The 14568-nt window shown below is 41.9% G+C and overlaps 3 protein-coding genes across 3 annotated transcripts; all 3 read left to right on the top strand.

The window, feature by feature from the left end:
• Positions 1-9664: 9664 nt before the first annotated feature.
• On the top strand, positions 9665-10009 carry MYCGRDRAFT_30795 (uncharacterized protein; the record flags this gene model as incomplete). The annotated part of the gene is made up of 1 exon (XM_003851758.1): positions 9665-10009. A coding segment is annotated over one exon (345 nt), but the record flags the coding sequence as incomplete, so codon positions are not given.
• A 1115-nt stretch (positions 10010-11124) lies between these two features.
• CYP-30 (putative P450 monooxygenase) lies at positions 11125-13217 on the top strand (the record flags this gene model as incomplete). The annotated part of the gene is made up of 5 exons (XM_003851759.1): positions 11125-11600; positions 11724-11901; positions 11961-12352; positions 12407-13074; positions 13124-13217. 5 exons carry the CDS (start codon positions 11304-11306, stop codon positions 13215-13217), a joined length of 1629 nt encoding a protein of 542 aa, XP_003851807.1.
• A 288-nt stretch (positions 13218-13505) lies between these two features.
• Positions 13506-14030, top strand: MYCGRDRAFT_28606 (uncharacterized protein; the record flags this gene model as incomplete). The annotated part of the gene is made up of 1 exon (XM_003851760.1): positions 13506-14030. A coding segment is annotated over one exon (525 nt), but the record flags the coding sequence as incomplete, so codon positions are not given.
• Between the last annotated feature and the right edge of the window lie 538 nt (positions 14031-14568).

Genomic DNA, 14568 nt, shown 5'->3' with positions numbered 1-14568 from the left:
ACACCGGCAAAGCAATAATGCTCGAAACGATCCTACTCGAGCGAATTAATCCAGCCGGCGACTGCATTATAGGTAATCCCTCTAACGCACCGCATTCTGAGGGCAATAGTCTTACTAAGATGGCCTTCCAGATTCTTAACGAGCATGTGTTTACTAACAGTGCGATGTTAGAGTTCAGCCAGCGCATGCGCACTTTCCCCTTCCTACCTAGCTAGGGTCGCCTGTAATCGACCGCCTATTACATCGGATTATACAAGCTCGGTAAGCTAGTTCGTCTTTCGGTCGTTAGCGCGATTCTGCTTCGTTGCTAGCTAAAGGACACCTATCTAAGACCCGGATTCGCTTAGGCGTTGCGAGATGCTATGCCAAACCTAGTTATAGCCGTCGAATCGATAGTTACAGAGCGTCTAGTCCCGGCGTTATTTATAATGTCGGTACTGTTCGGTCGCATCGCAAACTCCAACATATTAACAATGTCCGACAATCTTACCTCTAAGCAACACAGCTACCTAGTCCCAGATCTCATTATCTGCCGCGACATGTTCCAGGGACTGTGCGAGGCTTCTGCTTTAGCGGTTAAGGGTCGTCCGATAAGTCGTGTAGCAATACCGACTAGCGGCACTGCTCCTTAGGGCACAGCTACTGCCAAACGCGCTCGTACCCGCGCGACCACACCGACCCTACGAGGCAGCCGTACGGCGACACCGGCTGCTAGAACTCCTAGAGTCGTCGACGATCAAGATTAAGGCGACACCGGTATAGGCACTAAATTCGATAATGGTAAAGGCATAATTCCGAAGAAGTCGGCTCCTGGCCTACTAAAGGCGAGACAGCTACGTGCGATAAAGCGGAGGCCTAATGTCCACACCGGTCTGCACTACGCTGAACTTGTTGTGGATCATCAGACTGACTATTAGTAAAGTGCACGTAACTAGTACTAAGGCATTCCTACATACAGATAGCTAAAGTAAGAATCTTATACTTAAGATTCTCTCTGTATAATAATATATACCTATTAATTAGAGGTCTTCTTCTACTTAGCTTAAGTCTAATTATAATAGGTTATAAGCCCGGCGTAACTACTACATACTTAAGGAAGAATTGTCTGTTCTAAGCGCAGCTACTAGAACCTTACTATATACTATTTAGATAGTTAACTAGCGAGCCGAGAAAGAGCTAGTTATAATAATAGCCGTAATATAGGCTAATAAGTTTAAGACTACAAAAGAGAATAAAGTCCTAAGAAAAGGAAGTAACTTCTTAGACTAGTTAAGGATGCTTAAAGTAGCCCTTATAGATAAGGAGGTATTAGGCTATATCTTTTATAATATTCTCTAGTACCCTACCTAACTAAAGCTAGGAATTAAAGTTAGATATCCCTCTCTATTAACTAAGGAGAGTACTACTTTATCTTCTTAGGCTCTAACTCCTTCCTAAAAAGAAGGAAGGGACACTCTAGTAATAGAACCTATTCTAACTAGTAGACTAAGACTAACTCCTCTCTAAGTCTAGCATAAGTATAACCTAATTATATATAGGATTATTAGTAAAAGGATTAACTAATCTCTAAGGCCTAACTTTAGGGATATAGAGAAGATAGCTAAGGAACTATATAATACTATTATAGCTACCTATAGGCCTATTATAACTATAAATATTTATAACAGCCTAAGGATTCTTAGAATTAGTAATATTAAGATCTAAGGAACAAATACTTAAAAGTACTATAAGGACTTCTAGAAGTAGTATTATAAGTATATCTCTATAATAGAATAATACTCTAGGTCTAAGAACATTCTAGTCTTAAAGCTTACCTTTAGTAATAAGCAGATTAGGCTATTCTTTATTTAGGGCCTTTACTATCTAGAATACTTAAAAAGCTAAAGATAATCCTATTATATTAAGAACATAACTCTTAAAGAGCTAATTACCTTATTAATTAAGGAACCTCCTCTATAGATATAGAGAATAGTAAGAGGATTTAAAGGTACTATAGTAGATAATAATTAGTATACTAAGTATACCTATTATATCTATATAAATATAGATTACTTTAAGAAGTACCCTAATAAGGCTCTAAAGTCCTAGGTATATAAAAGAAAAAGAGGATCTAATAAGGATAAGAAGAAGTCCTAAGATAAGAATAAGAGATATAATAAGAAGGGAGGAAAGGGTACTATAGTAATTAAGCCTATCTCCTCTTCTAATATAGGCTTAGGCTCTAATTTAGATAGCTTATTTGTAGGAGTAGTAATTACTACTACTAGAATATAAAGGAGTAATACTATTATCTAGGATTCTAATATATTATACTACTTCTTTAATAATAAGTCCTAGTTCTTAGACCTTAAACCCCTAGAAACCCTAATTAAGTTCTCTTAAGCTATTAAACAAAGTATAGTTATATACTTAGGAAGTGTAAGGATTATAATAAAGTATAAGGGGAATAAGTTAAACATTACCTTATAAGATATGTTATACTCTCCTAACTCTAATTATAACCTTATCTTAGCAAAGACTCTCTAGCTAAAGTATAAGGTCTACTTAGATAGGCTATCTTTATATATTCTAAGGAATAATAAGAAGATAGGCAAGGTTTAGTCTACTTATAATATTCTAATCCTTTAGAATATAACTGTCTCTCTCCCTAAGGGGAGTACTAAAGTTGCTTCTATAACTAATAGGAATATATCCTATCTAGCCTTTACTATACCTAAGGCTAATATAATAAGATAGTACTAGAGACTAGGCTATATAGGGAATAAGATTCTTAATATAATAAAGGCTTAAGTCTAAGGACTTAAGCAGATTAATATATCTACACTTAAGTACTATAAGCTATATAAGCTTGCAAGGTTATAGAGAGTAGTATTAAGAACTCTAAGACTAATACCTTAATCCTTATTAAATAAGGTCTATATTAATATTATAAGACTAATCTTTCTACTAGACATCTTTAGATATAAGTATATCCTTATAATTACTAATATAAAGTTAAGAAGGAGATAGGCTATTTTCTATAAGCTTAAATTACAAGCTACACAAATTATTAAGAAATAGACTACTAAGATATTTAACTAGTATAAAAAAATAGTTAAGATCTAGTTCTTAGATAAAGAAGGAGAGTTTAATAATAATAATCTAATTATATTTATAGAGAATAAGGGACTAAGATAGGATTTCTTAGCTCCCTATACTCCTAAGTAGAATAGAATTATAGAATTATCTAACAAGGTTATCCTTAATAAGGCAAGAGTAATAATAATTAACTCTAGCCTACCTCTCCCTCTCTAGAGTTTTGTAGTTATATATATAATCTTCCTTACTAATAGGCTAGTATACCTATTAACTAATAAGATTCCTCTTTAGGAATTTAATTAAAATCTTAATATTAAAACTCTATATATTAATCTAATAAAGATTAGGAGATTTAGATATAGAGTATATCTATATAATTAGGGGAGACCTAATTTATAGAAGTTCTATCCTAAAGTAAAGAAATACTAGAATCTAGGATTCTAAGAGAATACTTTAACTAACTATATAGTTTAGAAGTTTAAACTATCTGCCCTTATTAGGTTTTAGTATAAGATTATAACCTCTCCTTATATAATATATAATAAGGATAAGGTATATAGTATAATACCTACTGCCCTAGACTTCTAAGAGGAGAGTTTCCTATAACTAATATAACCTATTACTATAGAATAGGAAGTCTATACTATCTATACTAAGGATTAAGATTAGGGCTAGGATACCTAAGAGCAAAATACCTAACCTCTTACTACTTCTTATCTTTAAGAAGTAGAGAATATATTTAATACTATATAAAGAAAGAGAAACTAAGCCTCCCTTTTAATATCTTAAAGGGAGCAAATATTAGGTTAGGATATATAGTCCTAGGATAACTAATATAAGTAGTCTAAGCCTAATTAGCTAAAGGCTACTAAGTATAAAGAAGCCTCCTAGCTAGCTTAGGGGGAGTATATTTCTAAGGAAATAAGAAGTCCTAAGGGATTCTAAGGAAGTCCTAAGGGATTCTAAGAGTAAGCTAATACCTTATTAATATAGCTATAATATTAAGTATTAATAGAGAATTGCCCTAAAAGGGAAGACCTCTAAGATTATACTATAATTCCCTTTCTAGATATTTATATTATAAGAAAGAGGAAAGTAGGGAGAAGCCCTAAGAGACCTAAGAAATTAGGTAATAAAGCAAGTCCTAAAAGCTTAGGTACATTTAGACTCTTAAGAAGTAGAAGATTAGTTATAAGAAAAAACTATAATAAGATCTAGAAGATAGGACTTAAAATAACAAATCCTAATCTGTCTAATCCTAAGACAGTTAAAGAAGCTCTCTCTAGATCTAACTATAAGAAATAGGAGAAAGCTATTATTAAGGAAGCTAAGTTACTTAAGTCTATAGGATGCCTTAAATAGAAACTTATTAGTACCCTCCTTAAGGGGAGAGTCCCTCTTATAGGGAAGTAGGTCTTTAAGATTAAGGTACTCCTAGATAGAACTATAAAAAAGTATAAGGCTAAATAGACAGCTAGGGGATTTATATAAAGAAAGGGACTTAACTATATTAATACCTTTACTCCTACCCTAAGAGCTATAATAGGGAGAATACTTCTATCCCTTTTAGTTAACTTTAGCTAGAAAAGGAGATAAGTTAATATTAAGACTATATTCCTAAATCTAAACCTAGATAAGTAGATCTTTATTAAGCTACTAAAGGGAGCTTATCTCTTTAAGAAAGATGCTTATAAGTATATTATATATATTAAGAAAGGACTATATAGGCTTAAGTAGGTAGCTACTCTCTAGCACTACGATACTATAAATACTCTCTAAAAGCTTAGTCTAATAAGAACTATTAGTAATACTTGCCTCTTTTAAGGGAAAGGCATCCTTATTCTCCTTTATATAAATAACTTCTAGATCTTTAGATAGTTAGACTATAAGATTAACAAGCTAATTAAGGGATTAGAGCAGAAGTACATAATTAAGGTTATTAATACTAATGTCTTTCTTAGACTTTACCTAAAGGAAGGGAAAGATAGCTCTATATCTGTCTCTTAGGAACACTATTTTAGAGACAAACTTTAAGGATATAGTCTTAGTAATGCAAAGAGTGTTAAGTACCCCCTTAATACCCTCCTTAAACCCCTCTAGGATAAGGGAACAAAGGAGGACTATAATCTCTTTAATAAGATTATTAGGGAACTATAATATCTATTAAACTATACTAGACTAGATATTAGTTTTGCTATTAACTATTATATAAGGTTCCTTTAAAACCTAGGACCTTTGTATATTTAAGTAGCTAAACATATCTAAAGATATATTATAGGTATAATTAATAAGTGCCTTATATATAAGAAAACTAAGGAGCAAATTTAGATTAAAGTATTCTTAGACTCTAACTTTACTAGTAATCCTAGTATATCTAGGTCTACCTTAGGAATGCTCTTTAAAATTGTAGGAGGCCTAATTATCTAAAGATCTTAACTATAGAAAGAAGTAGTACTATCTAGTACTAAGGCAGAGTACCTCTCTCTTACTAAGGTAATAAGAGAAGTAAATTAGGTAAGGAATCTTATTAATAAGCTCTAGCCCTTTACCTAGGCTAAAAGCATTTCTACTATCCTTATTAAAGTAGACAATTAATTAGCTATTAGCCTTATAGAAAACTATACTAACTCTAAAAGATTAAGACATATCTCTCTTAGGAACTATTACTACAGAGAGCAATATAATAAGGGGAGTATTAAGATAGAGTTTATAAGGATAGATATGCAGCTTATAGACTATCTAATAAAACTAAAATCCCTAAATACTATCCTCTAATATTTAGATCTATAAATCTAGCAAAAAGATACTTATATATCTATATAAGGCAGCTAATATAGATATATAAGAAAGGCTAATATAGGAATTAAACCTATAACCTTTTAATTTGTAGTTAGAAATTATACTACTAAACTAACTAGCCCTTAATAAGAAGAGGGAAATTGCTCTTAAATTTATGCCTTAATACCTATATTCCTACCTAAGAAGGATTCCCTCTTTAGAATTATACTATTTTATTTATTACAAAACTAAGAAGTATAATACTTAGAATACTTATTTTATTCTTATTTGTATAAAGGAAAGGAGGCAACTATATACTTTTATAAAAGTATCTAAGAAACTATAAGAAAAATACCTAGCTAAAGGAAAACTTTTTTATAAAAACCTAAAAGTATTAGAGTATATCTTAGAACCTATAGCCTACCCCTTTAGACTACTACTAAAAGACTAAGCTAATTCTCTTAGAATCTTAACTTAAAGCCTAGGAGAATATTAGTTTCTATTAAGGAAAAAGGGATTTTAAGGAGAATATATATAAGATGCTATGCTACTAACTACTACTTTATCTCTGCCTTATTAAAGCTTAATATTTAGCTAAGAGGAGTCTAGTTATAGTATAATATAAATCTCTAAGGATTAGGAGTTATTAGACTAGGGTAGTTTTCTATTAAGAAGGCCTACTCCCTTAGGTTATATAGCTCCTCTATTACTATATTAATAAGGTCTATAGTAAGGAGATCTTTATTAAGCTTAGCTATAAACTTATTAAAGCAAGCTATAAAAGAGAAAGGACCCTAAGCCCTAATATTTACTTTATTATAGTGTCTATTTATCTCTCCTCTAATAAATTAATATATAGTCTAATATACTATAAAACTATCTTTATAGATTTATAAGAGATCTCTACTACTAATAGCTCTTGCTTTATTAATAACTTGCTAGAAGGTTTTCTTAGGGATAGAGAAAGCTACTCTTCTTCTAGAAGCTATAGCTAGTAATATAGATTATATTATTAATAGCTATAAGGGGTAAATAATAAATTAGCTAATAAATTAGCTAAATAGATAAGAGGTATAGATTATAAAGTAGAGGAATAAAAAAGCTAGAAGAAGATACTTTTTAATAAGCTAAAGCCGAGTATTAGCTACGTAGTAGGTAAATACTTACTATATTTAGGTAACAGATAGCTTGTAATAATGCAGCTACTAATAGGAGAGTATTGTAGATTATTAGACTAACTATTAGTAAAGTATATATAACTAGTGCTAAGGCATTCCTACACACAGATAGCTAAAGTAAGAATCTTATACTTAAGATTCTCTTTGCATAACAATATATACCTGCTAATTAGAGGTCTTCTTCTACTTAGCTTAAGTCCAATTACAACAGAACTTAGGGACGAGTATAGTTTGATTAGCAACCACAACGTCTTGATTAGCGAGGATCGTCACCGGTACGCACCTTGCTCCCTTTTCCACTCTGCACTAACACCAATACTAATAGCGAGAACCTATAGGGAGTTTAAGAGACTTATCTACACGACTAACAAGCAGAACCCAGAGCGGGACCTCCTCTAGGCGATTAACATGCAGATGTCCACTTGCTTAGTATTCTAGGATGGATTCCTCTTATCCGAGCCTACTGCGACACAGCAGCTAAAGGATGTTAATAGCGCAATCCCTAGCATGTTCGATCGCTTAATGCCGCGCTCTAAGCGTAATGTCTTCACCGCAGACGACGAGGATGTTAATCGCGAGCTGTTAGCAGTTCAGTTAACCAACATCTACCTTAACGTCCGTTGTCGTCGCAAGCTGCAGGCAAAATTCGTGCAATCCAAACTGGCCTTGCCAACCCGTAGAAATGCGAAGTAGCCTACCTAGTTAGGAGACTCCGTTACATAGGCCTTCGAGCTAGACTACTCTCGCCCTAAAGTAACCGCACCGTTCGTAAACAAGCTAGTCCAATAGTTCAAGGAAGTGTCATACGACGATTTATGCGTCCCTGCCCTAGCCTCTATTAGCGATTACTCTATACTAACAAAATGAATGCGAATAGGAACACTTAGCTTCGCGAGACCCTCCACCGCGGTAACTTTGTCTAATGCCGCCAGGACGGACAGCCCGCTCGGATCGACTAAGTCTTTACTATAGAGGTGCAGGCCGGCATTACACGCTGCTTCTTCTTGCTTACTCCCACGACTAGTACTAGCTAAGACCCGCTTACGCTCCTCCTAACCCATTAGCTCGGACCTGGAGCCCAGTTCGTAGTCGGCCTTCCTTAGATTAACCTAAATGCCTCGAGGCGCTGGATTGTTCCGGTTTATCGTAGCATCGACGGCGAGCAGAACATGGACCTTAGGCTACCGGCAGAGGAGGCTAAAGCTAGACAGCATCTGCTCGATGTTACCTGGAACTTGACATTCTTATAAGTCGACAAGATATGCGGGTAGGATAGTAGGATAGTAGGATAGTAGGATAGTAGGATAGTAGGATAGTAGGATAGTAAGGATAGTAAGGATAGTGAGGATGGTAAGGATAGTAAGGATGGTAAGGATAGATCGAAGAAGGTGTGCGGAATTTGTGGTTGCTCGGGGTAATAGGCATATTAGAAGCGTCGCGAGCATTAAGAACGTCGCAATGCGTATATGCCTCTACATGTTGTTTACCGTTACCTAAATTAAAAGCGATTTGTATTTGACAAACTGTCTAGTGGCCGTTACGATGTGTATGCGTGTATGTTTTTTAACAGCTAGGTTGCAATAGCTGTTTCTTTGCAGTAACGTTCAGCCGCAATGACCGTTAAATTAGAATAACCGTCGTCTGACGCTCGTTTGACGCTTAATTAACGGTTATGTAACCAACGCTTAACTGCATATCTCCCGTCGCATTCAACAACAACGTTTCTTAATGCAAGCGCATATAAGGCTTTACGTCTACGCAATGTAAGCGCTTCACGCGTTAACGGTGTATCTTATTTGACCGAATTGTTTTGGTAAATTAACTTTGACGTAGGACACCGGTTTACGACGGTTAATCAACGGCTAAAATTACCCCCATACACCCTTAAGGAAACCTCATCGCTTAGTCACCCTCCTGACTGACAAAATTATCGGATCATCCACCAAATACGCGCAACGAAATATCTCGACCGCTGCTTGACCGATTACCTCAAAACAGACATCAACAGATAGCTACGAGTCGTCGCTATCGTATCAGGTAGGTTTATGAGGTTGGCAGGTGGATGAGCGAGAGATAATTCGTTGTGTGTTGCTGAGCACGATCCGTTAATTCTGTCGGTCAAAGGTCACCCATCGTCACCCCTCGGGCTTCAACTTTTCGGTCGGCTTCTGTGACCTATATCGTCACATCCACCTCCGCAACAACCCCCACACCTGCGCAAAGACAGTGAACGCCTCAAGATGGCTTACAACCAACAGTACGCCTATCCAGGCTACAATCCGCAGTATGCATACCCACCCGGTCAGTCTGCGCAGTACGCTCAGCAGCAACAACAGCAGCAGCAGGCATACCCAACCAGTACCACTCCTCAGATCCGAAACCCTTTCGCACCGCCGCCACCACCTCCGACCGCCTACGCCGGCGCAAACGCCGCTTTCGATCCCGAGTACGAACAACAGGTAGCGCTCTGGCAATCTGCATATGCGCAGCCTCCGGGCGCGCGCGACAAAAAGGGCGGCAAAGACGACAATGCCAACAACGCTCCTCTCGGACAGCGTGGCGCAGCAGGCACCGCTACTGGCGACTCCACCGCTGCGGGCTCAAAAGCCGGCGCTGACACCAGTAATCTGACGGTTGTGCGCAAAGGCGGCGGTGAAAAGTGGGAAGACAAATCTCTGCTCGAATGGGACCCGACCCAATTCCGTATCATGGTGGGCAATCTCGCGGGCGAGGTGACGGACGATTCCCTAGCCAAAGCATTCGCAGCATACGGTGTGGCCAAGGCGCGTGTGATCCGGGACAAATTATCGACGAAATCGAAGGGCTATGGATTCGTATCATTCACAGATGCGGAGATGGGATTCAAGGCGGCGAGGGAGATGAGCAACAAGTACATTGGCAGTCACCCGATCACGATCAAGAGGAGTAGGACGGATGTCAAGCCGGTGGTGAAGAAGGATCCGAGAAACAACAGGGGAAAGAATCGGGGGAACAACAACAATAAGGACAAGGAGAAGAACAAGGACGGCAAGAAGAACGGGGCAGACCCACTGAAGGCGAACACGGGCGCGGGAGTGGAGAAGAAGCTGCCAGCGAAGACGCCTGGTGGGTTGAAGTTGCTGGGTTGAGAGGAAGAGGATCGATTGCTTTCAACTTCAGCGAGGCGTTCAGGCACGCGGACGATTTACGGCGTTGGCAAGCCGGGCGGCAATCTTGCTGGAATGGCATTGAAGGACATCACCCAGCACAGCGAGCATCGCATCGTCGGACATCCTCATCATTCTTCCGAATCGGCGTAAAGTCGATAGGTTCAGGACGTAACGTTGCCATCACAGACGTAACGAGAAGTTCAAATGATAGCGAGAGCGACGGCATCGGTTGTGACTGGGCAGACGATCAGAATCGCCGTGTCCGTTGCTGCTGACGGAGGACGGCGCTAGGTATGGAGCTACGGCCTGGGGCGCAGAGAAGCTGGTCAGATAGAAGAAGGAAGTCAGTGAAAGCCCCGTCCAGGGCCGTTCGAACAGTCGAGCCCGGCATTATGATTAATCATCCATGCTCCAAATTCTTGATCGTGTGACCTAACTGACCTTGCACAAGCAGCGCCAAGCCTTCTCCACGGAAAGGCATCGAGGAGATGCGGAGTAAGAATTACTGGCGTGCGATTGGTCGAATCGTAAAGTGAATTAGTTCCAGCAAAATCTCGGGGTCGGATCTGGGCTCGGGGCACCGATTCTTTCACATGCCTCCGCAGAAGCTGTCGCGCATTGCGAGTCGTTTTCAGTCCACTGTGAGGCCCTAGTGACGACCGTGGTCGGCCACCGCGTTATTACTGGGAGTGGACTCGGCGTCGGTTGTGACACAAGTTGTGGATGAGAGGCGCAAAGGCGTGTCTGGGCGCACTGCAGTTCGCTTGCAGGCCCGCATTCCTTGCGCACTGTCTGGCTCGTATAGACCGGGTCTCCGTCTGCTTGGTCACGCAGAGCGGGTCTTTGTCTTGGGACTTTCCGACTTCTAGAAAGTCCACCGAGAGCGGTGATCTGCTTCGATACATAGTCGTCGCTATGATTCCCAAGTTGCGTCTTTCCTCCTTCTACGTTCCACTTTGACTCCCGACTATTTCTCATTGCCACGCGGTGGAGAAGGAACCATCCTAAGGCGAACGACATTACTTTGAAAGTACTCCATCTGGAATCACCACTTTGCAGACAAAAGAAGAGAAGTCCAAAAAGCGCACAGGCCAGAGACGCTCGTCTCCCCGTCTCCAGGATGCTCGTCGCCCTTATCGACCGGGTCTGGGCCAACACCGTCCTCTACCTCATTGGCGTCGCCACAGCATGGTCCATCCGACAGTACTCTTCACCTCTGATTTCTTCGGGACTGCTGGTCGGCGCCACCGTTGTGTATTTGATGAACTTCATCGGCCATGTGGAACAGGAGCGCAAGATCGAGAATCTCGGTGGCCACACAGCGCAATTGAGGACTTTTTCGCCGTGGAATATTTCAGTCTTGTTTCAAGGAATTACCTATGCGAGAAAGTCTATGAATCATATATTTTGGGGACTGGTGAGTCTAGTTGTCTCGTCCGCTCGGTCCGAATCGTTGAAGGATGCGTTGCCGCCTGGTCGGAAGAGGAGCGAGGCTTGAAGAGCACATCTCGAACTTGACGGCTGACATACGTGTTTGCAGATATTTACCAGAGCTGGTGCGGGCAATCACTCTCACACCGCAGAGGTCCAGGCAGCTGGACAGCGAATTATCTTCACAAGGGATGAAGAGAACATCAAAGCCATTCTCGCGACCCAATTCCAGGACTATGGCAAGGGACCACAGTTCCGGAAGGATTGGGGTCACTTTTTGGGCCTGAGTACGTTCAGGCAGAATTCATACAGCGGTGGTAATCCCATATGGCTGACTTTTGGCTAGGCATCTTCACCACCGATGGAGAGATCTGGCACAACTCTCGTACTCTTCTCCGACCGCAGTTCATCAAGGACCGCGTTTCTGATCTGCACACTTTCGAGCATCACATTCAGGAGCTCTTGCCCATGCTTGCCGGCGATCACGATGGAGCCACTGTCCGTTTAGACGATCTGCTCTTCCGCTACACTCTCGACGCCGCCACTGGTTTCCTATTCGGTAGCGGCGTGGGTAGCTTGAAGAATGGCGAGACGGAATTCGCTCTGGCGTTCGCGGAGGCTCAGAGGGTGCAGTCCATCATCGCTCGGGCTGGCCCCATGAACGGTTTGGTCCCGAGAAAAAGCTTCAACGAGGCTGTAAAGATTCTGAATGAGTTCACCGGCCGTTTCATCGATGAGGTGGGCATGATCGATCACATCAACGACAAGGATTTTGCTAATGACTCCTTGCAGGCCCTCGCTCTTCCGCAACACGAACTCGAGAAGAAGACCAAGTCCGACGAAGGCTTCACCTTCCTGCACGCTCTCGCTGGCTACACACGTGACCGCACGATCCTTCGCGACCAGCTCGTCGCCGTACTCCTCGCCGGCCGCGATACCACCGCTTGTACCCTTTCCTGGCTCTTCTACGAACTCAGCACACATCCTGAAATTGTCAAGAAACTGCGACAAGAGATTCTCTCCGTCGTCGGCCCTAATGAAGAGCCTACTTACGACCATCTCAAAGCCATGCGCTACCTCACACATACAATGAATGAGACCCTCCGGCTTTACCCAGTCGTGCCGTACAACGTCCGCGTAGCCTTGAAGGACACAACGTTGCCTCACGGTGGCGGTCCAGATGGACTGCAGCCGATTGGTATCACAGAGGGAACCCCCATTGGATATTCGACCTTCGTCATGCAGAGAAGAGAGGACATCTACCCGAGCGCAAAGGAGGGATTCCCGGATCCGAAACAATTCGTACCTGAGAGGTGGGAGGGCTGGACACCGAAGGCATGGACGTATATTCCATTCAATGGAGGCCCGAGAATCTGCATTGGACAGCAGTTTGCGCTGACCGAGATGGCGTACACGGTCGTGCGCATTCTGCAGACTTATGATACGGTGAGCTTCTATCGGTGCTTCTTCTGTATCATGGCTTCCGCTGACAACCTCGCAGATTATCAGCAAGAACGAGAAATTTCCGGGTACGAAGGCGGATATTGTGCTCCAGCCAGCGGATGGAGTTTTTGTCGCTTTCAAGAAGGCAAGCAGGTCATGATGTTTCAGATGAGCTGCATTTAAACTAGAGAAATCAAGTCAACGATCATCTCTAGACTTATTGGCGTGCATGCACAAAGTCTCCCAGCCACATTTGAGCATATGCAGTGTGACGAATCCCTGCCACCTCGTTATACCATTCCAGAAGACAGTTCGTTTTACGTTCGCGTCCAATATCGCTAGTATAATCCTGCAACCGCGAAAATCATTCGAAGCACGCCGGACCTCAGGCCAAGGAAACACGACTTCATCCCCAGGCATGGACAATCTCACAAACACGGGCAACTCACCGCCGCCGGCACCACCACTACCCCCGTCAAAACCCGAAGAGAAGCCTTCCATATCGCTCAAACTTCGCGCTGGACCTCCAGACTGGGCGTTGGAAGGCCACGCCAAAAGCACAGCCTTGGACCACATCACGCCTCCAGCCGGACCATACTTCTTCTACGGCACACTTCAAGATCCAGGCATATTAAGCGAAGTGCTCCGCCTGGACGACAAGCCTGCTCTCAAACCTGCGCGGGTGGTCGGATATGCGGTGAAGTTGTGGGGCCAGTATCCTGCTCTGGTCGATGGATCGCCCGAGGAGATGGTCGAGGGGGCCGTGTTTGAGGTCGCTAATGAGGCGGCCGCCGCGAGACTTGCGCAGTATGAGACCAAGGCTTATCGGGCGAGCCCATGTCAGATCCGCATGGTTAATGGGTGTGAGGAGGAAGAGGTGGTCGAAGGCTATGCGTTTGTGTACGATGGAAACGTCAAGGACCTGAGTGATGGGAAGTTTGATTTGAGAGTTTGGTTAAGGAGGATGGGTAGGACGTAGCGAGCTGATCGGTGACTAGATGGATCACTGTATGTCAACACTATCTGGAACCTGATCTCGATGCTGTTCCTCGGAGTGAATCGTTCTGACTCCGCGTATTGTCGTACTGTCAACTCAACTCACGCTGGTCTCGTTAGTAGCGCCCTTATGTACTGTCTTTGCCAGACATGTCGATTTGACTGAATCTGAAATGAGTCCTGTCGAAATCAGCATGTGGTCTTTCTGATCAAGACTTCCCGTCGATCTTGTCGATGGTATGAAACTTACTCCGCCATCTCGCCGCACTCAATCCACCTCACCATCCCGCCACAACGGTCGGTCCCGGCCTAACTTCATAAACTCCTTCATCGAACCCGTTCTCAAGAATTCGGCGGTTCAGAACTCGCAACGATTGGCTGAATGGCTATAGCGGGACGATGGATTGTTCATAGAACCCGCAGTCTTCGAAACAAATGCAAACCAGCCTCCTTCAGGAGGTGAGTAGAATCTGGTTCGGTTGTCCCCACTGGTGTAAAGCCCGGGGTTTTCTTTT

The sequence above is a fragment of the Zymoseptoria tritici genome, chromosome 6 (assembly GCF_000219625.1).
Source record: "Zymoseptoria tritici IPO323 chromosome 6, whole genome shotgun sequence".
In the NCBI taxonomy this organism is placed as follows: domain Eukaryota; kingdom Fungi; phylum Ascomycota; class Dothideomycetes; order Mycosphaerellales; family Mycosphaerellaceae; genus Zymoseptoria; species Zymoseptoria tritici.
This window is presented reverse-complemented; position numbering and strand designations above follow the sequence as displayed.